General features: G+C 39.1%; 2 protein-coding genes across 2 annotated transcripts in view; one reads left to right on the plus strand and one right to left on the minus strand.

Annotated features, from left to right (window-relative positions):
- Positions 1-22,833, minus strand: part of ST6GALNAC3 (ST6 N-acetylgalactosaminide alpha-2,6-sialyltransferase 3) — a 232,725-nt gene extending 209,892 nt beyond the window's left edge. The window contains exon 1 of the mRNA XM_052800401.1: positions 22,473-22,833. Coding sequence (XP_052656361.1) covers positions 22,473-22,490 — 18 coding nt within the window. The 5' untranslated portion in view covers positions 22,491-22,833. The remainder of the gene's footprint in view (positions 1-22,472) is intronic.
- Positions 21,767-23,002, plus strand: part of CFAP144 (cilia and flagella associated protein 144) — a 51,544-nt gene continuing 50,308 nt past the window's right edge. Inside the window, exon 1 of the mRNA XM_052800405.1 lies at positions 21,767-21,885. Within this exon, the coding sequence (XP_052656365.1) occupies positions 21,883-21,885 (3 nt within the window). The 5' untranslated portion in view covers positions 21,767-21,882. The remainder of the gene's footprint in view (positions 21,886-23,002) is intronic.

The following is a 23,002-nucleotide window of genomic DNA, read 5'->3' on the forward strand; positions in this document are numbered from 1 at the left end:
TGCAAAGAAATTAATATAAGGCACAAGCTAAATCTAACTGAAATAATGTCAATGCATTGAGAATGGCACACACATAGTAGCGTTGACACTGCTGATAACACAAGCTGACAAATCTCCTAATATATTAGGCACAAATATTTTTTCATGCAATATCGGACATGCATGACTTCTTATCCCATTGATTTCATTCCCTTTTCTGCTAGCAAGAGGATTGAGTTAAGATCCAGTCCAGTCAATGAGCTTCTTTCCACTGACTTTTGTGAGCTCTGGCTCAAGCCCATACTTGTCATGGCCAATGCATGGTTTACAGTATTTGTCTTGTCACTGACCAAAGAGAAAATTATTTCAGTGTTTTGCATATCCATTTGCTGAATCAGAGAGAAAGCAGATTTTGTTAACAGCAGTAGAAAACAGCTGGGAGGAGAAGGGGCAGAATTAATTTTGGACCTTAACAAGCCAAATAACTGAGCTATTCAGTCAGTAATTGACATATTGCAATATAATAAGGGATCCTGAGGACTCTGAATGCACCCAAGTCGCCTACACAGCCTTTACGTTCCAGTGGGAGGGGCGGGGGGGGAGTCAGGACAGAACAAGCCAGCCTCTCACATGCATAAGCAGACTTAGCATAAGAATCACTTTAAGGCTGGACATTTTGTTTTATTGTACCAGGAGTGGAACAGGATGTCATGGATTAATTCAAATTATGACTAATACAAATGACAACAGGTCTAATAATTTCCCATGTGCTTACAGAGCCACAGAGAGAGCAGGCATCATAGTGGAGCTAAACTAGAATTCAGAGGTCTGTGCAAGAGAGAGTATTTCTCCTCCATGCTTGAGCTAACTCATTAACTTAGAGGAGGAATCTAGTCTTTCACAATGTTAGCGTACTTAAAGCACTTTTCTGTATGTAGATTTCAGGACATCACAGTCTAGAGTCATTAGTTTAACAACGGGTGCAGAAAATTTGTACTAGCAACACTGTACAGCAACTGTTTACTTGTGGGAAATGCAAAAAAGAAGGAAAATTAAAAGGAGAGCAAAAGCTACTGAAGAAGCTCCTACAAACACATAGCGATTAGTTCTCATGTTTACTCTTATTTCTTCTGTCATGCACACAGTATAGCATCTTACACTTGCAATTTTGTATGCTGTTTCCAGATATAGTCCTTGAGAAAGTATTTTGACGTTTGTTTATGTTTCCATACTACAACTCTGAATGAATTTTCATCATATTTTTGTTTTTTAAAAAAACAAACCAAAACAACCAGAGGGACAATCCACATGCAGCTGCACATTCTGAAGCTGCTTTCAGCTAAGCTTTCCAATTATATTAATTGTGACAATGTGTGGCATACCACCATTTTGCAGAACAACAATCAAAATAGAAGTGTGATTTTTTTTTTCTATTTTATAGGCTGCTTAAAAATATCCATGCTTAGCTCTGTAGTCCCTTATCCTTGCCTCAGTCAAAGCCTTTCAGTGGGTTTTATGATGTCCACAAAAATGCTTTTTGCATCCACAGTAGACTTAAAAGCTCTATTTCAGATGCCAGCCCCACATACAAAATCCCATTCATAAAGCTTTAATCAGACCCAGTTAGCCTCCACAGTGAGATAAGGGCACACTGGCACAGTGATGAGACCAACAGACTGAGAATCAAAACAGTTTGAGGGTCAGCCAAAGAAAGTAAATATTGAACATGTTAGTTCATGACACTGCTGGAAAAGGAAACGAAAAGCCAAGAGTACTAGAAAGGAATAAGGACCTTGGCCCAAAGCAGTCACCAGGCAGCTCCTAGTCCTATTTTCTCCTTGTGCTTCTGACTATCTATCAGTAGTTTCTCTGCTCCAGGTTCTTGTTTCCTTCACCAGTGTAACTCTGCCAGACAAACTAGCTCTTTCAGATATTCACAGCCCAGCTACCAGTAATATTAGCAACAACCATGAAGATCAGCTTTAATGTAGGAATATGCCCTATTTATTCGTCCTCTAACTAAAGATTGCTCCAGCCACTAAAGCAGAAAAACTGTTTTCTTTGCTGACAGGCATGCTATACAAAAAAAGAACAGGAAATGATCCTCAGAGAAATGTAACAACCCACCTCCAAATCACAGTCTTAAAAAATATCAAGCACCCATCTTAGGCTGGAATGTAAGGCAGGATAACTTTCAAAATGTCATAGTGCCACATGCGTTGTTTTCCTAGATGGATGGTTCCTATGAAGTAGGTTTTACAGTCATTTTTTCCACATGCAATGTTGAATTCATTGTTGCTAAGAAAACAATACTATAGTATATGGGACAAATCCCCACAAACTGCTTTTACCAGCAAGTGTGAACTACAGAAAGCAGCATAATCTACAGACAGAATGTAATGTTTTAAAAGTCATCTATGATGATTTCTAAGGAACTGTGCATAAATAAGTGTTTTCTGATGATGTTTCAGTAACTTATAAACGTTGCTCAAACAATTTACAAAGCATTAGCAATACCAAGCCCTACTAGCAATGCATTCATTTTAAAAGACAGAACATAGCTTACTAAACTGGTTTATGTATGTTCAATAAATCATTTATAATGAACTGTGAAACCCTTAGAAAAAATAAATACGATAAATTAAGTTCATTTGGTAAATGCAGCTATTGACTAGCTATTTAATAAAGCACTCATAACACACCATATAAAGCATCTGTCTATAGCGCCACATGCTTACTAAACTATTCACCACTGAAATAGCAACCTTTAATAAAAAACCCACTAAATTTAATTCTAAAGATTATTGACCTGCTCTAGTTGTTAAATACATCATTCAAAACACATTTAATGAAACATTTATTCCAAGTTACGCAGCCCTGAAAACAAACACATTTTCACAGCTGTTGAAATAGCACCAAGTCTTCTATGCAGTAACTACTTCATAGCTTATGATGAACATATTAACAATTTATAGGCTATCCTGAGTTAAGACAGAAAACATTAGTGAGGATATGCATTTGGATATCTAGCAAAACTCAACAGCAGGGGCAGAGAAACACCACGTGAGCACCATGCCCTTGGGCACTTCAGGAGTAAAATCCTTGCTTTCTTTGGTCCTGGAAGGATACTCTAAAACACAGAGCTGGTTCTTACATGTCTTTGAACTTTTGCAACTACCTTAAGACTTGCTACTTTCACTTGCAGATTTTCAAAGCTTACCTTCTGTATCTACAATGTATTTATGCCTCAGCAGTGAGCAGTGTTTTAGACTCAGTGTGAGAAAGGGAGTTGGTGCAGTACCTTTAAATAGGACACTTATATTAGTTAAAAGGTCAAGATCCCAGCACTTTCAAGCAGCCTAAAAAGTTAACCAGGAAAACTGTTTTTCTCCAGCAAGTAAGGCAGAATTAAACACCTTTCTTCTGTTTTGTAAAATCATGATTTGCATGTAATAATTTGATTCTTCTTTATTCAAATGTCATTCATGTCCCCAAATAAAAGATACAGGTACAACCACTGCTACACGTGCTGACTACTGACCACCACCCACCTTGGCCTTGGGACACAGCTTTGTCACTGCATCTGATTTCAATTAAGCTATGCTTTTTTCTTGGAAATGCTGTGCAGGGCATTAGCTTGTTACTTTGCAGCTTCAATAACGGCAGAAGCTCTGCGGAATTCAATTCTTTTCTTTCTTACTCCAGTGAACCCTTGCTGATGTTAATGAAGTCGTGCCACTTTACCCAGAGATCTGGTTATTGTTAGCAGATAAAATATGTAAAGCAACAAAGTTTATCTTCTACATTTTTAAGGAGCTCTGTGCTGCATCATTTATACCATGGAAATGTGTTCTGGATTATAGAAGCACCCAAGCCTGTTTGCAACACCCCTGCAGGGTGACTCAGTACTGCTCAAAATACCCACCGTATTTATTTCTCTGTCCCAGCACCATTCTCTCCCTATTCTTTTCCTATTTAAAAAAATTTTTCCACTCTGTCTTCTGAAGAACACAGTTTACTTCAAAAGCAACACAACAACATAAAATGGCTTCAAACTCCCGTAGGGCTAGTAAAATGCTTAAGGCAAATAAAATTCCTTACACCAGGACCACCAATAGTCTCATTACTGAAACTAAAGAATCCTTCATATATCTGCTGCGGAAAGTCATTGCTACAGTAAGACAATCCTGGTGATTCAACAATTTTGAATAAGAGTCATCAGAGCAGCAAATTTTTAAATTTTTTTTTTTTTTTTTTAAACTGATAACACTGCTCTGGTATGATACCCCTGTAAAAAGCAGCACTTAAGAAAGAAGTAAGATCCTTTCTTCTGGGCAGTATAGGTCAAGCCTCACAGAAAGCAGACTAATGAATCCCATTTGAGTGCAGTCAGAGCTGACCTCGCAAGAGGTTCATAGAAATATGAAAAAGCCTAAACAAGAAAAATTCAAATTAATAGTAGAGACGAAGACCTCAAATTCTTGTGGCTGATCAAAAGTTTCTGTTTTTGTTATATCATTTGCAATGAAAAAAATACCTTGTTCCATTAGAAAAAAAAAGTAAATAAAATATCTGCAGTCTCCTATTTTCCTAGATTCTAAATTTAACTAGATGGCTCAGAAAGCAGCAGATTATTCAAAAAGACCGTTCTGAGATACTGTCCTTGACAGCCAAGTTAGACTTGCACTTAATACAACCACTTGGCAAATTACACCAAATGGTTGTTTTGCTTAGACAAAAACCAAACAAGACACAATAAACTGGATTTAAGACAGGACATTATTCTGACTTACGTCCAGTCTCTGCTTATTATTTTGTCAGATTTCTTTTTAGTAATTATTCCTTAAATATTTCTGCACCAGAGCGTGCTGAAAGAGGCAACAATATTGTCCAATCCAGGTGTAAGTTAATAAAGGCAAACAGAGCTGTTTCAGTTGTTCTTTATATACTTTACTAAAAGGAGGTATTAAAAGATTCTGGAGAGAGGAAAAACAGTATCAAAATCTCTGGCTATAGCTCAAGAGGAGAGAACCCAGCAGGGAGTTTTGCCTTAAGCCAGAGCAGAAAAAATTCTGATTTACTAAGCACAGTAACTGCAACTAAACCAACAAACTGACAGAAAGGATTGTTTATTTACAGCTTCCATAAGGTAGAACGCAGACCTTTAAGTTGAAAAAGCTGGAATATTTTGTTGCTTTTGAATATGGTGGTCTGAAATGCTGAAAATCAATCTTCATTCTAGTCATGCATAGTAATCCACTTTCAGCCTCCAGTCTATCAAACTCAGAAAATATTAAACATATTGTGTCCATATCAGACAATGTCTAAGAAAGAAAATTTAGGAACTGGGAAAAGTATTGGAAAGCCAGAAACTACATCCAAGAAGACAGAGGATATGAGATACAAAGTCAGTAGTACATTTTCCCTTACCCTCTGTCCACCAGAACATGGACATGCACGCAAACACACACATTCTAGGCCAGGCTTACAAACAGCAATGTATTTGAAATTGTGCATATTTGCCACTGATACTGGGCCTGTAATGATATTCCCTGTAATAAAATTGATTCTGGGGCTGTGGGATGCTTGCAGTAAACTCTAGAACTTGTGTGTTTGTTTTCTATCTTTGTACCAAAGCAAAAATAGGTGATTTACTTCAGGAATCAGAGGATCCAAAGCATATGACATCCACCAGTTACACAGTTTGGCTGAGAAGCTGGACTAAGTTTAGCCTTCAATCCAGAAAGATGAAACATGGGAGCGTATTAGATGTAGGACGGTCATTTGAACTTTTCCAGATGACAAATAAGTACTGCTAGCAGGAGGGCCAAAACCACACTGAAGTAAAGAATTGTGACCATAATGTTAGAATGAATTCACTTTACAGGCACCAGGGGATTGACCTTTGTTTCCTACAAACGTTCTAAAATAACTTTACCAGTAAGCATTGTAGCAGACAGTTGATTTTAAGCTATAGTAAGCAAGTAGCAAATAGAAAAAAAGAAAAAAAAAAAGTTTGACAATACATTTGCATCATAATCCTCAAGAAAATGTAAGATGAGAACAAAGCATAGCATTTCCCTAACTCCTCTGAAACCTGTAAGACTAGGTTTGGGCATATCTAGCAGACATTGTCCATGTAACAACATTGTACATTGTACCATTCCAGTAAAAATAACATTGTGAAATGCAAATAGCACAGTCTTACCATGCACAGTTTGGGTGAGCAGAACTCAAAGTTTACTATGCCTGCACTACAACCATTGAGAAACAAGGAAAGGTGTGGATTTCAGCAGAAACAGACAGCTGGAATAAATCACTCCTCTTCATCATACTTAGCTCTATTAAAGGCATATGTATCAAACATTCCCTTACTTATCCTTAATACCAAAATAAACCACATGGAATTTCATACCAGTAGTAAGCTATATACCTCATTCCAGGTAGACTCTCTTGTATAATTACATAAAGCTTACTTTCTTGATGAAAAAGTTAATAACCCTGAATATAGGTTTTAAATAGGGCCTTTGGGAAAAACAGGGCAAGATGAGTCAGTGAACTGCAGAAAGAAGAGCTGAAAAGAGATGGACCGAGTTTGTACTCACTCTCTCACAAACTATCAAATTACTAGAAGCTTATCAATTTAGCTAGATTTTCCTGTCTAGTTGAACACAGGAAGAAAAAGAAAAGTTACACTCCACCACTTCAGGTAATTCTCAACTGAGTGCATTATGCATGAACAAATTTAATTTAAGCTCCAGGACAAAAAAAAGCCATCACATTAAAGTTTGCTGCCAAATATAATCCTTCAAGCTTTCTTAAGAATATTGCAAACTGTAATTCCTTTCAAGAGACGCCTGCGCTTAATTGCAGAGACCTTAACAAAGGATCAAGAATGCTACGTTCAGGATAACCAGTCAGTAATTTATTCATGCCCTAAGCCAATTGGTAAACAGTTCCTCTACTTCATGACTGAAGGGCCACCATTTCCAGCTCTTCAATCTACCCCTCTACATGTAAAATAATTAAACTTGCAATGTTTTTACCTTCTGGAGGTAACACTATGCCACCTCAGCAAGATTAAAGAGAGAACCAAAAATGCTTGACCTGCCCATAGGTGAGGATGATTCTGTTAACACAGCTATTAGACATGTTTCAATAAACCTGCTACATATGGTGTACTACAATTAACATTATGAATAGCAGCAGAAGCATTGTAGAAATCATAAAATCACGGAATAATTAAGACTGGGAGACCTCTAGAGATCACCTAGTCAAACCTCCTGCCTAAAGTAGGCCTTATTTCAAAGTCATATCAGGTTGCTCAGGGCCTTCTCTTGTTCAGTTTTGAATATTTCCAAGGCTGTTTATGCCAGGCCCCTGTGCCAGTATTATTCCAGTCAGTGTAAATTTTTTCTCCTGAGCTGTTAAGATGTCCTTCTTAAAGAATGTCCATCCCTCCTGGGGCCTGGAGCACAAGTCTTCTGAGGAGTGGCTGAGGGAACTGGGGCTGTTTAGTCTGGAGAAAAGGAGGCTGAGGGGAGACCTTATCGCTCTCTACAGCTACCTGAAGAGGGGTTGTAGTGAGGTGGGTGCTGGTCTCTTCTGTCAGGTGGCTGGAGATAGGATGAGAGGAAATGGCCTCAAGTTGCAGCAAGAGAGATTTAGGTTGGATATTAGGAAAAACTTCTTTATTGAGAGGGTTGTCAGACATTGGAATAGGCTGCCCAGGGAAGTGGTTGAGTCACCATCCCTGGAGGTATTCAAAAAGCACGTAGACAAGGTACTCCAGAACATGGTTTAGTGGGCATGGATGATGGTTGGACTTGATGACCTTGAAGGTCTTTTCCAACCTAAATGATTCTATGATTCTATGATTCTACTCCCTAGGTCTTCACTTTTCCAGGCTAAGCTCCTGGAAGCTGGAAACTCAGCTCCCTCAGACTCTTCTCATAAGATTTTTCTTTCCTAACAACTAGGACAGTAGTGGGTAGTTACCTGCCTCCCACTATTCTTTGCAAAGTAGAAACCTCAGACTTTGGGACTTTTCACTTTTAATTTTAGTTCCTATAGAATGAAAGCACGCACTCGCCAACTTCTCATACACACACAGACATACTTGCTATTTGTTCTAGGCGATGATGACAGGGGACAAACTTGTCTAGCAGTTGATCCAACAAATCCTTTCCATCTGCTTTGTCACACTTCAGAATTACTCTTGGCCTGTGGCAGCAAAGGAGCAAGGACAAGCCCTGATCTCCACTGGATATCTCCACGGAAGAGACAAGCTTTAAAATCCATACAGCAGTTAAAGACCTCTCTTTTGAAGAGGCTGTCATTACAAGAAATGCCTTTAGGCACCTCACTTATTCAGCCAGCCCAGGTGCAATCCATTGTTGGCTTTCACAGAGGCAGCAATACCCCCACGGTCTGCTCCCATGGCAAAGGAGCACTACTGCGCACAGATCCCTTAGCACGCGCACAGATCCCTTAGCACGCGCACAGCTTGGGAGGCAATCATATGTTGTCACACAACCAGCCGTCCCACAGCCGGCTCTCATGGGACAATGTTTCTCTCAGCAGAACAAGAAAAAACAAAAAAATTGTTTGGATCCGTTTTTTGTCAACCAACGTGCATAAAACAAACAAACAAACAAATCTAGTGTTATAACACAGAAAGGAGAAGCCAACTTTTCCTTCCTCTCACAAGGAAAAGAGATCAGAAACACCTGGTGATGCAGCATATTGCATTATGCATACATTGCCATAAAATCCCCACCTGTGGCATGAATTACCAACAGTCTAAGATACATATTAACCCCAAGAAAACATTCAAAGTGCACTCCCTCTCACAGTTCTGCAGTACATCTTACTCACGCACACTTGTTTAGTGCTTCAGTAGCAACAACAAAATTAAAACAGAAAAAAGCCCAGACTACTATTCTGTTATTTCTTCCTAAGGGTAGACATCTTCCAGTCTGTGTATGGCTAATCACATTTTACCACTTCAGTGCTGGAAAAGTCTATCTCCCCATCCATATGCAGCCAGGGACAGTCTCTGCTTTCTTCTCAGTTCCTACCACCACACTCAGCCCATCAGCACTTGAACCACCAGCCAAATTCAGAGAGGGATGCTTGTCTTTCAAAGCTCTTACTCCTATATTTTTCCCCCATTGTGGGTCTGGGAAGGAAAGGATGTACTCACACCTAGCTACTTTGGAGTTTGACAGAGCAGTTAGTTGAGATATTTGACATCTTTTTTTATTTAGAATCATGGTGCGGGTCAAAAGAAATTAACAATTCTGAAGCACTAAAGAGTAAGAAAACAATTGTCAGATTTATGTTTAAGGTTCTCCTGTTTGCATCAGTTCTGCAGAGAAATAAAGCATGTGTGCTGTAAAAACTAACTTTATCTTACCTGTTTTTTTTAATGCAAATTTCACATTCAGTCCCCTACACAGCAGCAACCCATATGTTTTCCTGTTTATTGCAGAAATAAGCCTGATTTAAGCTGCTGATGTAAACCAACTGAACCTTTAAAATCCATAAGAATATTACAGTACAAAGATACAAGAAATCTTATAACTTCTGAAGTAATATTTATAAATACAATGAAATTTGATTTCAGAATTATTAATGTAGTTTTTCCTGTAATTTCCAACTAAGGGCTTAGCACAGCTGATGATGAAGTTGCCATCATAAAATACCTTCAGGGGTAGGAATGGCTAATTCCCAGTTCCATTGCACTTGTTTGATAAGATGCAGACAGCACTTCTGGCATTTCATTTCTGACTGGCAGAGTGTAATACATTAGGAAACAGAAGTGACATCCCTTATCAAAACTTAACTCAAGTGTCTATTATTAGACCTGATCTCCAGACTCAGGTTTCAGAAGACAGTTTCATATAACTTCATTTAAATAATGGTTATACTTATCTATTTGCCGGCTAGCGTTTCAAAGCATGCATTGCCTAAATCTGCTTTGAATTAGTCCTTTGCATCTGCTATTATACTTCAAAGAAATGACTTCAATTAAGTTTAATTACTTCCTTCCACAGCTTTGGATACAGCCCTTATTATATTTCATTACCTTTCCTCATAGACTGCACAGCAAATAGATGACTAATAAAAGTACAAAACCAAAGAAACTATTAAGCAAGTACATAACAATACTGTACATGTATCACACTAATTAAGTTATTATCATAGTCTGCAATCACATAAATGGAATATTAGGAGGGAACTTTTCACACGGGATCAGCAAAACCTGGCTCATTCTCTGAAGTTTTTAGTACCTTACCTAATTTATAAACAGTTTTAAATTCCTGAAAGGAAACAAGCCTAAAGCACAAAAATAGTTTATACTTTTTACTCAAAAGTATATTAAAGAACATCACCTAGGCAGCAAGTCGGTTACCAGTTACATTCCTCTCTACTCTGCTTGTCTAGTAGTTACAGGAGCATGCAAAATAGCTCTATCCTTTCCAGTCGTCTGGAATACCATACCCATGATTCAATACGGATCCCATAATCTCACTTTTTTCCCCAACTACAGGTGGTAGGAAAGGTGAGGTAAAACAATCGTAGTGCTATGTAAGTAAAGCAATTCTTCCCGTTTCATTTGGATGAGAAGGTCTCAAGTATTGACATGAAAAACAAAGCGTAACTCATTTATATTCAATTGTTAATGACTATTTTGAACCAAGGTGAAAACAATCCTATGTGCACTAAAGGGAAATACTAGATCAGTGTTATACCATTTGTGGTCCAAGCACTGAGATAACCTTTAATGGTCCCTTCCAATCAAACCATTCTATGAAAACAGCAATTTTTTTGTTGTTAGTAATAAAATACTGATAAACAATATAACTAACAATTAATAAAGTGCATGACTGTTTATGGAACTCCTTACTGAATGAAGAAACTTATGACTAGTCATCACACATCTCAGGCTGCTAGAGCTACAGACCTTGAAGACTGAACAATTCCAAAACTCCTTTTCATTTGGTACAAGAAAATAAACATGTTTCCTCCCAGTAAGCAACTTTTAAATCAATTGGATGTTCAGGTTTTTATTATACTTTAGTTCCACACACACACACCCCCCAAGTAGACTTCCTGCAGTTTTATCTAAACTACTGATGAGTTTTCCATTTTCCTTCTTACAAGGATGTTTATTTCCATAAATGGATTACATTTTCCCATAAATTGCTTTAGAGCACTTTCATGCAATGCATCACAAGACACTTTACAAACACAACGACAGTGGCTTAATGCTGCCATTAGCAAATCACAACAAGCCATGGTACCTTGCCTTGAGGCTCAGAAGGAAATTCAACTCTCTGGCCTTATTCACAAGGGGCTGGGAACTTCCCTTTGAGAGCAAGATTTGCAAACATGAAAAAAAAAACAACCTAAAAAGGAGCAAGTCTGTCAAATTCAATTTTCTTTTCAGTGGCACTGAGAATGTTTTCCTGCAGATTTTGAAGCTAAAAAGCAGCTACAATCCATTTCTACATGTGTGTGACCTGCATGATATCTGCCTTTTGGGGGATGCACTTTTCACTGTACAATTGTTCCTTATTGCAATGGCCTAAGGCATTGAAACTGATGATCAGAGGTAAAAGGTAAAATAGGAGTCTGTAGCTCTAACAGCTCTTCCAGTTTGCATTCAGAACAAGTACACCAAAGTCAGCTTCTCCCACTGGAATCAATGAACGGCGAGTAGTAATAAGGTCTCATGCAAGACCTCAGTGGGGAAAAAAGCACAGTCAATCTTCTGGTTAATTTGTAAGTGCCATCAAGCGTAACATTAGTTTTAGCAAATACTGAAAGCTGAATTTTCAGAAACATTCATTTTCCAACCCTCACCTGAAATACCAGACACACCAAAAGGCAAAGAAAGCTATGCAAGCAAAGCTTTAACAAAATGCCAGCTGAGCTTCACCTCACGTACATCAAAAGCACACAAGCACCCCCGGGAGACAGCAGATGAACTAACTCACTGCCTTCTAGATGCGTGATCAAACTTGGAATACTGATGGCATTTAGTAAAACAACAGGAAACAAAATACCTTCAGAGGCCAGCAAGATGCAAGACCACAAGCAATTTTAATATTCTTTATTTGACAGACATTCAGTATCAGTCTTTCAATGAAGACCAACTACAGTGCAGCCACTGTTGTCTCTTGCTCTCATCGGATCCAACAAGGGGAAATTTTGTCTAGTCTTATCTGGCCACATGTCGTGGTTTAACCCCAGCCAGCAACTAAGAACCACGCAGCCGCTCACTCACTTCTCCCCCACCCAGTGGGATGGGGGAGAAAATCGGGAAAAAAGAAGCAAAACCCGCGGGTTGAGATAAGAACGGTTTAATAGAACAGAAAAGAAGAAACTAATAATGATAATGATAACACTAATAAAATGACAACAGCAATAATGAAAGGATTGGAATGTACAAATGATGCGCAGTGTAATTGCTCACCACCCGCCGACCGACACCCAGCTAGTCCCCTGAGCAGCGATTTCCTGCCCCCACTTCCCAGTTCCTATACTAGATGTGATGTCGCATGGTATGGAATACCCTGTTGACCAGTTTGGGTCAGGTGCCCTGGCTGTGTCCTGTGCCAACTTCTTGTGCCCCTCCAGCTTTCTCGCTGGCTGGGCATGAGAAGCTGAAAAATCCTTGACTAGTCTAAACACTACTGAGCAACAACTGAAAACATCAGTGTTATCAACATTCTTCGCATACTGAACTCAAAACATAGCACCGTACCAGCTACTAGGAAGACAGTTAACTCTATCCCAGCTGAAACTAGGACACCACATTATACAAGAAACTGAAGTAGAGTGGACTTCGAAAGGCTCCTTCAAGATCTCTGATACAGTTATGGGTAATCATTCTTTTAGTTAAAAAAAATCAGCTGTAGGACACAGTGATAGAAATAAAATCTATGATCTGCAGAAATAGGAAGCAGAAAAGAACCAAAAACATTTTAGGGATATAGATATATATACACTCATATGCTGAATAAGAGACCACATCTGAAGAAATAAAGGGCCTAAAAGCATAAATCCACAGACATGGTCACTAACTGTCTATTAGGCTGTTTGAGTACAATTACTATCTAAAACTATAGCATTAGTGCTATTAGAATACACTACTGCTTCCTTAATAATTCAGACTTACCTACAGTCAAATGTGTAAGTTAAGCAATGCAAATATTTTGTGGTACCTGGAGTTTGTGCAGGACTGCAGGTGAGAAGGTGGTGGCATATACAGACAGGGAGATGGCCCAGGAGCATTGTTCAAAGGTAGCAAAGCTAGATAGCACGCAGCCAGCTCAGCTGATAGCTGGAAAAGGTTATAGAGATATCTACAAGTCCAGGACAAACAATGATCTCCATTAAGACTAAATGAAGTAGGGAACAACTCCTTTTTTCCATTCTAAGTACACTAAAACCATATTTCAGTGCACAGAAGGCACCAAGTTATCAGACTGGACAAGGGGACTTGCCGCCTCTCCAACTCAGGGCAGCGGGGCATGCACATAACAAAGCTGCATTTCTGCTACAAAACTTCCCATATAGCTTCTCTTCCCATTTAAACAGTGGCTAGATCCAGGCTATGCATTGGCAAGCAGTCTCCTACTGAAGGGCAGACAAGTAACGGCATGAGCTACTACTGTAGGAAGTTTTTTGGTAGTAGTACCCACACAAAGATTTGCTGACCCCTTGTAGGCTACTCTCTCATGCTTGCACCACTGCCTCAGCTGGGCCCAATGTAATCTCTGCAAACTCAGGAAACTAAGTAATCTTAAAAATAACCCTCTGGAAAGCAAAAAGAGTTATTCTAATCCAGTTCCATTTTCTGCTTATGTTTCCACAGCCCCACATACAGCTATGCTGGCACAACAGAGAGGAAAGTGAGTAGCTGTAGGCGGCTCATCAGGGGTGCCAGTCTAAAGCCAGAGCTATGCTGAGGAAGGGGTGAGCAGCGCTGCTCCCTTTGACAGCGACCACACGTTGACTATCTGGCTCTTGGATTACGCATTTGGCTCTGGGATCTGGGTCTGTTCTCGTGGTTAAGGCAGCGGTTACAGACAAGGAGACCGAATCTCTGTATTTAGTATTCTCAAGAGGAAGTGTGGTTAGATGGGGGAGGCTTCTATGGCATTTCAAGGTCCTCGGTTCTCTGGTTTCATCTCAAGTGACCTGGTAAAACCACTAAGATACCTTAATAGGTTTAATGAAATACGAGTCGGCAAGTGGCAGCGAACACAAAGGAAAAACATAGTATGAATTGCATTTCATAGTAAGAGTTGTGAACTGCACAGAGAGACTGCCAGGTCTCAATAACAGGTACACAGCAGTTAGCGCTGGCTGAGAGAACATGCACACTGAAGTAAGGATACAGCTCAAGAAGTGTTCCTAAAGATGCCATTTCTTTTATCTTGTTTGGAATGTTCAGTGGCTCTTTTCCTATTTCCCTACTCAAGAAAAACATTTAGTAGGGTAAAACTAATTTTTCTGTAAAAATATTTTTATGCCCTGTGGAAGGAAGTGAAAAAAAGATGGAAGAGGGATAGAGACACATGCAGACAGCTGTCTGAAATTCTCTCATTAATCATACAGAAAAAAAGTTACAAAAGTTTTTCTTTTGGCAAAGTTTCCATATCCCAATTACAAAAGATGTGTCTTCAACCACTTTTTTCCCCACATTACACATTCCACAGCTCGCAAGGATCCCACAAGAGAATGAGTCAGTCTCATTCTCCATTCCGTTTTTTAAAATGCAAAGGCTTTTTTTTTTTTGTCTCCACATAAGAAGCACTAATAGAAAGGTCTCTTCTGTTAACAGTTATTACCTGACTACCTTGCCACTGTCAAATGCAAACACAGGAAAATTACAATAGATCAGCTGACACGCAGTAACTTGTAAATAACTTATTCACGTGGCTGAGAGGGCTAGAGAAGTTTAGTACAACTATAATGAATTTTAATAAGCACATAAGCCCCAGTGTGGACACACGTAAACTGGAATTAAAATCTTTATTCCTCTGCCAGATCAGAACAAAATTGTATAGGAAATTTATTCTAATATAACTGCATACCACAGCAGAACACAACACATTAAAACATGAAAGCCTTCTAGGCTTTTTGGATTAATCCAAAAAATAAAGTGACTTCCACTCATGAAGAAGGGCCAGATTGTAGGAATTTAGAGGAGTACATACATAAACCACAAGCACATAATTTCATAATCTAATGTAAAATAATATAATAATAATTACTCAAAGTACACCAGGTGGTGTTCTACTGGCCCCAATGGGTTTGTAATAATACCAACATATATTAAAGGGCTAATAAATACACATTGTTATTTCTTAAATGTGATATCATTCCATCATTCCAAGAAGAAAATTATGTTCAAGTCTGAGTAAACAATAGATTTGGAAGAAACTAAAAACTAACAAAAGGTTGTGAAACTTGCAAGAAAAAAAAACAAACTGTTATTTGGTTTCTGGCTTTTCCTATTTAGAATTAAAACACAAAAATGCATGGAATGACATCTCATGTTGTTACATGCTCAGGAGGGCATTCCCTTTGCCAAAGACCGGGAAAACTTTTGCTAGCAGTGAGATTATATATAGAGAATTTTAAGGAAAAGAATTTTAGAAAGAGACAGAAGATACCTAATCCTACACCAAACCAACATGCAAGTAATGCATCATTAGAAGAGACAGGATCTATAAATAATTCATTTTGCATTTCTTCTGTACAAATTGCTATTCCCATGAAAGAAACATGTTTTTCTGATTACTTCCAACTGCTCCACACCTGCATCTTACCTGCCTAGGCTAGCATTCCACTGCCTATTGTTAATGCAAATTGCTGCAAAATGTACCTTTCATAAGAAGCTACTGCTTCATTCAATTATTAGGAAGTGTGGTGCTCCCATGTTAATTTTAAAATGCCACACATGCTATACAGATATACAAGAACTGCTTAATAGGACTGCCTTTAGACAACACAGCCATTACTCCTAAATGGCATCACTTAGAAGATTTCATCTCCCAAACCCTTCCATCTCAGTTTCTGCCTCACCTTTGTTCTTCTCAATAGTAAAGATGAAAAAGAATATCCAGCATGGTATTTTATCCAATTTCGAATATATAAACCAAGAATTATCATGTTTTCCGGGTGCTTCTGCTAAAATGATCAGAAGCAAAATAACTGTCATTATTTTAAATACAAACCCCATTTATATAAATTTTGTACTGACAACAATTTCAGTTGGTTGACTGATTTTAAAAAAATAAAGAATAATAGTATATCTGTACAGCTCCTGAAAAGCATATGAATGCACCAGTATATCTTACTTGATAAAACTTGTGACACTAGTATCAAAATCATATTTGTAAGAGTGTAAAGGCAATATTTGCATAAACATTGGGTGTTCTTGAAGGGGGCAGGAGGAGTGCAGAGAATGTTCAGTTTAATATTTCACATTTTCTGAGATGACATACAGCAATTCTCACTTCATCCAGCCATGTTTTATTCTGTCCTCAGACTCAGGAGCACAACATACATTACAATCACACATTGTCCTTTTTTAGTCCAGGTTCCCATTCTGCAGAAACCAATGAACCCACTGGAAAAGTGGTGGTCTTTCTTATCTCAGCAGCATATGGGTTATTTACAAGAACCACCACACAAAAATACAGTAGATGCAGGTTTTCCTCAACAGGAATAGCAAATTCATCCCATATGAGTATTTGATGCTGCGAACAGTAAGGCAACTGCTCCCTCAGCTTTAAGAGATGACAGGGCCCAAGGCAGAGTTTTGCCTTATTTCTTGGGAATACATCCAATAAATAAAACCACCTTTACCTACCTTGTTTACAGATTTCCACAAAGATCAAGTCTTCCTAGTTCCTGGAGAGAGGTCTCAGAGATGTCACAAATACTAGCAAGATAAAATACACCTCCAGCTCTTCTTTGTTATGTATGTACACACTTCTGCCTTCTATGCTACGAATCAGACCATGGATGGAAAGCAACTGATAGGCAGAAGAAAGTATTGGGGAAGTGTCATGGATAACAACCACAAAATAAATTATCAGTTTAACATCTGAAAGTCAAACTAAAAATCTAAAATAAATTTACAATCAATAATTTAATTTTTCTTGCACAAAATTAGATTATTGCAAGCAAGAATGAAAAGTGGTTTTATACTTCTTAGATTTTAATATTCCTTAAATTTCCAAGAAGCCAACATAATAAAAAACACATTACAAAATTCCATGTACTACACTCCGTAAGATCTTACAAGGTAATTAAGCACCACTGGACCATGATACAGCAAATCCTGGCCCTGCATGTTGCTGGATTCATTAATGCAGCTTCATTCACTTTGGAGCAATTTAGAGGTAAAAAATTTAGAGCAACAAAAGAGAAGTCTTTCAGTTAGAATAATTTTAAGAAATGTATTTAAAATAGAAACATCCAATGTAGAAGGAGCATCAGAAAGCATTAACTATGGAGTTTTGCTAGTTTTGTTTGGCGGGGGGGAGGAGGAGGGGAAAAATCAGCCATAGCAAATAAGGATGGAGTGATCCAACAAGAAACCTGGTTACTGCCTCAGAAAACCTGATTCTTCTCTGTAACACTTTGATGGACCCACCTGTTCTTTCCAACTCATTTGTGCATACCTCGTAAGGGTCACCTTTGTGTATTTACACCTTCGATCCTTAGAGGTATAACCACATACTCCTAGGAATGATTCTGGTCACAACAGAAATACCGCAGCCCACAAAACTGTTGATTATCAGGTTAAGACAGGCTGAGAAGAGAGCTCACGTTACAGTGAACCTGCAGCAAATTTAGACATTTCTGGGAAATGACCCATCAGATGGGCATCCTCCCATGAGGAGGGGAGGTCACCTTTATTCCTTTCCCTAGGAGCTCTCCATGTCTTGTCATGTCAGAGGATAGAGCACAGCATGAGAATCAAACAGGATCCAAGTACAATACTCAGCACAGGAAAACGGATGGATGCCATCCATAAACATTGCTGCAGTCAATTTAACAGTCAAGGCAGTATGTGAATTTTCTTGGACAGGGTTCAAGCAGGATATAGAGGTCATCTCTATGGAAGGCCCTGCATCCTGTAAATCCCTAGCAGCAAATGGAATTATGGTGAGACACAAAGCCTACCCTGCAAAACAGAGCAGAACTGAAACAAGGAATGTGCTTCTGATGATGTAGAAGCTTGGGACGAAATATCTACAGTCTTCGTCATGTACATAAGGGTTAAAAAAAAAAATCAAATTAATAACTAAATATCCAAAATTACAAGCATCCAAACACCAGGACCAGATCCCTTTAGACTTTCTGCCTCTCCCCTCTGAAGGGCTACTTGCCAGGGTGGAAAATTTAATATAATGAGACCAGCTTTGCTATTTTAGTCTCAAAAGTGCAGATGGAGCATATGCCTGCATATAGTAATGTTATCTGTATTACTGCAGTATCTGAAGACCCCAATCAGACACAGGCCATTGAACACTCAGAGAAAACTCTCAAAGAAAATTCCTACCAAAAATAGTTTACCATGTGAACTAAGGGGAAAATGCAACCTGTGGATTTAATTAAACCAGTTGAGATAACCACAGAGAGGAAACTTGCAAAACAATCATAGGTGAACACACAGGTATAGTCAACTTTGACAGCATCCTGCAGAAAACTGTTACAAGCCTGTGCTGAAGGGTTTTGTTTGTTACTAAGTTACATTTTGCACAACAGTTCTTTTGATCTTTGAATTAGATAAAAAAAATATTAAAGAAGCTATGGATGTTAGTTGGCCACCTGCTTACTCTGAGAGAAGAACCCACAATCAGCTGTGGTAATAAGAACATTGCCTCACAGTATACAAATACTATTTAGACCACAGAATTTCACTGAAGGTTTCAACTCACTTGTGATCTCTGCTGGTATAAGGTCATGTCCAGCCTACAGCCACACGAAATCTCTTTCATTCACCACACAGTAAATACACAGCACACAAAACAGAAGGAAACTTTTCTAGATTTCATGCTTAGTCCTCACTGTATGGGCCCATCACACATGGAATTTTTTTATTAAATTCTACCACATTAAGCCTGCACAGTTAAAATTGTACCATGATGACAACATAATTCACCTCCATCATCTTCTTCAAAACCTCCATTTAAAAAGAAGAGTTTGTAAATGGGGGAAGGCATAACCCCCTGCAAAGTGCAGCATGTGTGAACTAAGTTACCTGTTCTATTTGCTTTAAAAATATTGTGGTCCAGTCCTCAGTGCGGGATATCAACATTTTACAGAGTATCATTATCGTTCATGTTGTATTTATTGTAAGGCAACAGGTACATTGAAGTATCATTTTTCAATTATGCAAAAACTAGCGTTTCTTTGAAGTAATTTATTGAATAACATCTGTCACCATTTTAAAGGGTCAGTGGCTGATATAGTGGAAGTTAGGGAGTTCAACATCTTTAGGCATAACAGTGACGACATAAATAGTAATCACTCTGTTAATCTAGTAATCAGCAAGGTGGCATGTAGCTACCATAGTAACAAGCATAAGATCAGCTGTTTCCTTCCAAGAAATGCCTACATTTCACTCAGCTATTCTGCCACGATTTTTGAAGACATGATGGAAAAAAAACCCAGCACATCCTGCATCTCAGAACTTGCCTCTTTCTCTGCATTTCCTCAACAGAAGAGAGAATTCAGAAGAAGAGAGTTTTACTTGTTTTAACGGGAACATCCAACTACTGATTGGGAGGCAAAGTTTCTGGAGCCAAAATTTCATGACTAGTGACAGCCCTGCCAATCTTACCTAGGGAGAGTGCACAACAAACACCACAGAGACAGCACGCACCCTAGGAAGAATCATCTTCCCAAGCTTTTCTACAAGGGCTACAGAGATTATTTCATGCAGTAATCATAGTAAAAGGAGGTCTTGGTATCTACAGGTTATACACTTTTTCTAATATGCTCTTAACCACTGTAAGTAACTCCAGTTAATTATTAATAGCCACTTCTATTCTTTGCACTTTACGGACATCTCTATCCAATCTCATTTATGTTAAACTCTCACGCATACAGAACTCAACATTTCCCAAGTTGCAATATGTGGGGGGTGGAAGTTGCGGGGGGAGTGGAATTTAAAAATCTAGGAACAGAGGCACTCAGGGTTGAACTGGCAAGGACACCCAATTGTTCTGGCTTCCCATCCACTGTGCCAACACCTAGGTGAAATCTATACCTATAGCACAGATTTTTTTTTTTTTTTTTTTTTTTTTTCCAAGCGTTTTCACACAGGCTGCTGACTGAATAAATGAGACAGTCAGGACAAACCTAAGAGAAAGGAGGAGTGTAGCTAACAGGTTTGTATTTTTCAAGAAGGAATTAGCCTGGGGTCACATAAAAATATACATATTATTCTGAATTTCCTAGTTAAGGTAAAAGCTTGAGGAGTACCTGTAGGCATTCCATTAAAAACTTCTACACCGTTAAGTATCTTGATCTAGACATTTAAATTACTCCTATGGGATGTCTGTCTGAGAAAGTCCAGCCTGCCTTATGGCAAAGCTAATCTTCACATATCTGTTTCACTTTTTATCGTTGCACCTGCCTGTATTAACAAGATTAAGAATTAAGCTGGCAGAAGGCCGTCTGTCAAGGAATACCAATTTCTCTATTGACTTAATCATCAGAATTACAACCAAATGGAGCTCCAAGCCTGGGCAAAGGGAAGTTGTTCATTGTGTCATAATTCAAACTCTAAAAGGAAGGCCCTGCAGAAGTCATGCTTGTGGCAGGCTGTGTCACCAGACTGGCAGGGGAAACAACTGGGGGGGGGGGAGAAACACTGGAGTTGTCTTGTAAAAGGATATTCTTATTTAACTGTTAGGGCTAGAGGGAAGATTTTGCATGTGATCTCTCCACACAGTCAAAAAAAAGTAAGGAAATTCTGTCTTCTGGATCACTTGCAGATCCAAGCTAAGTCATTCAGGGAGTGTTTAAAAAGGAGTGCACATGCTTATCTTTGTGAAGCCAGGCTCCATTGACGGAGCTCGTATCTCCTCATCCCAAGTCACAACTTAACTCTCAATTGTGTCAGTGCTGTCTGCTTAAAGGAGTTTGTTACCATCTATCTCCAAGCAGAACCTGCTAGTTCAGGGAAGTTTCTGCACTTGAGGCAGACTTTGCCATATTTATTAATATAAACTGCCACAACCTACATGCTCACAAAAGAAAACTGCAAAAACATCCACGTACCACAGACCCACTAGTAGGGAATGAATGAAAGGGGAAAACAGCACAGCCAGATAAGAAGTTGTTTTTAAAGTTGAAGACAAAAAAAAAGTTCTAAGAATTGGATTCAAGGAGACGCAGGAATGTTTATTATTTGGGGACTGTTTTGAAGCTTTGCAATTTATCCATTTTGCTGATATGCTGAAGGCAACTGCTATGAGAGGCCATCCCAAAGTCTGGGATAATCAACCCTTTGTTAGAAGATCAAACTGAAAGTAACAAAGCATTCACAGATCAGTTTTATTTACTAAAAGGAACAGAGTACAAATGTATTCAAAATATACACAGAAAGGAGCAAGGCAGATAACAAATGAAATCTGAAACAAAACACTTGCAAGCCAGGCACAGGAGAGTGACTCCCTGCAAGTGCCAACACTGCAAGGAAACAAATGCTCGTTGTTCTCAACTGACTGCACTTCCGCCTCCTCCCCTTTCATTCAATACTTAGTGCTAGTGATGCTCCCTCCATCTCCATGACATGCTGGTTGCAAATACTTTTATCTCGGTGAGGAAAGCAGGCTGGAGAAAGCATATGATCACATGGTAAGTTTACACTTATATTTGCTGGCATGAAGGGGAAAAACCCTTTATCAAATAGGTCGCTTAATTAGCAAATGCAATTAAATATTAAGTATAATTGTGTGGAGCATGTGGATCTTGGGTAAATGCAGCAGGGGAGTGTATGCTTAAGGAGCAACTGGGACAGCTGTGTACATCCGCAACCTTTGCTTTAAAAGCAGTAAATGCTGCACGGTCAGAAAAAAGAAAATAACTTCCCCCGTTTTGTCCTTTGTACTGGAAGTCTGTTGCCCGAATGCTATTTCTCCTGAAGGAATTCAGCTCAGACAAAGTCAGCTGAGACAAACCAGAGCCCCTCACCCCCCTCCTATTATTCCGTACACAGCTCCCTTCCCGCTAGCTTGCAGTTCTGACAATGCAGGGAAAGAGGAAAAGAATGGCAGAGGGAAGCAGAGCACAGCTGTACGTTGCAGAATCTCTCCATATTCATTTGCCAAACAAAGCCAGTATTCAAAAAGACAACGAAGATGCAATAGGACCATACCAAATCCATGCCTCTGCGCAGCGAGGGGCTCCCTAACAATGCATTCAAGCAACAGATAGAGATTTACCTTCAAAATGCAGGCCATGTTCTTTCTCTATCCTTCCTACCACAGAGCAGCAGGATTCTACTTTGTGGGCAGCAGTTCCAGTGTCAAGCAAAAGGCTGGTAGAGCTGCAGAACTGCTAGAGCCTACATTCCTGTAGATCCAAATAAGGGTACCACGCATCCAGGATCCGTTAGTCATATTAGTCTTTTTATGCCCCGTTTGTTCCACCCATCAGCTCCTACCACTGGCTGGGAGCCAGCCCAGTACCTCCCCTCTGTCACATGACCAAGTTTGATTCATGGCTCCAGCATGCATTTTTGTAAGCTCCAGGACGTTCTCGCGCAATACTATACGTACAAACAGCAGTCTATACTTTGCAGATGTTTTGAGATGGTTGGAAATCAAGCTGCATGTTTATAATGAATCCCTGTGCAACTCTCTAAATGTTCTCAGGAGACAGTTGCTGCCAGTTGGTCAGAAAAGTGCAAGCTCTCTCTATTATTTGGGCTCTAAAAATCCTTATGTTGCTTGTTAGTGCGAAGTATCGTTTT

This window comes from Harpia harpyja, chromosome 11 (assembly GCF_026419915.1).
Source record: "Harpia harpyja isolate bHarHar1 chromosome 11, bHarHar1 primary haplotype, whole genome shotgun sequence".
NCBI lineage: Eukaryota > Metazoa > Chordata > Aves > Accipitriformes > Accipitridae > Harpia > Harpia harpyja.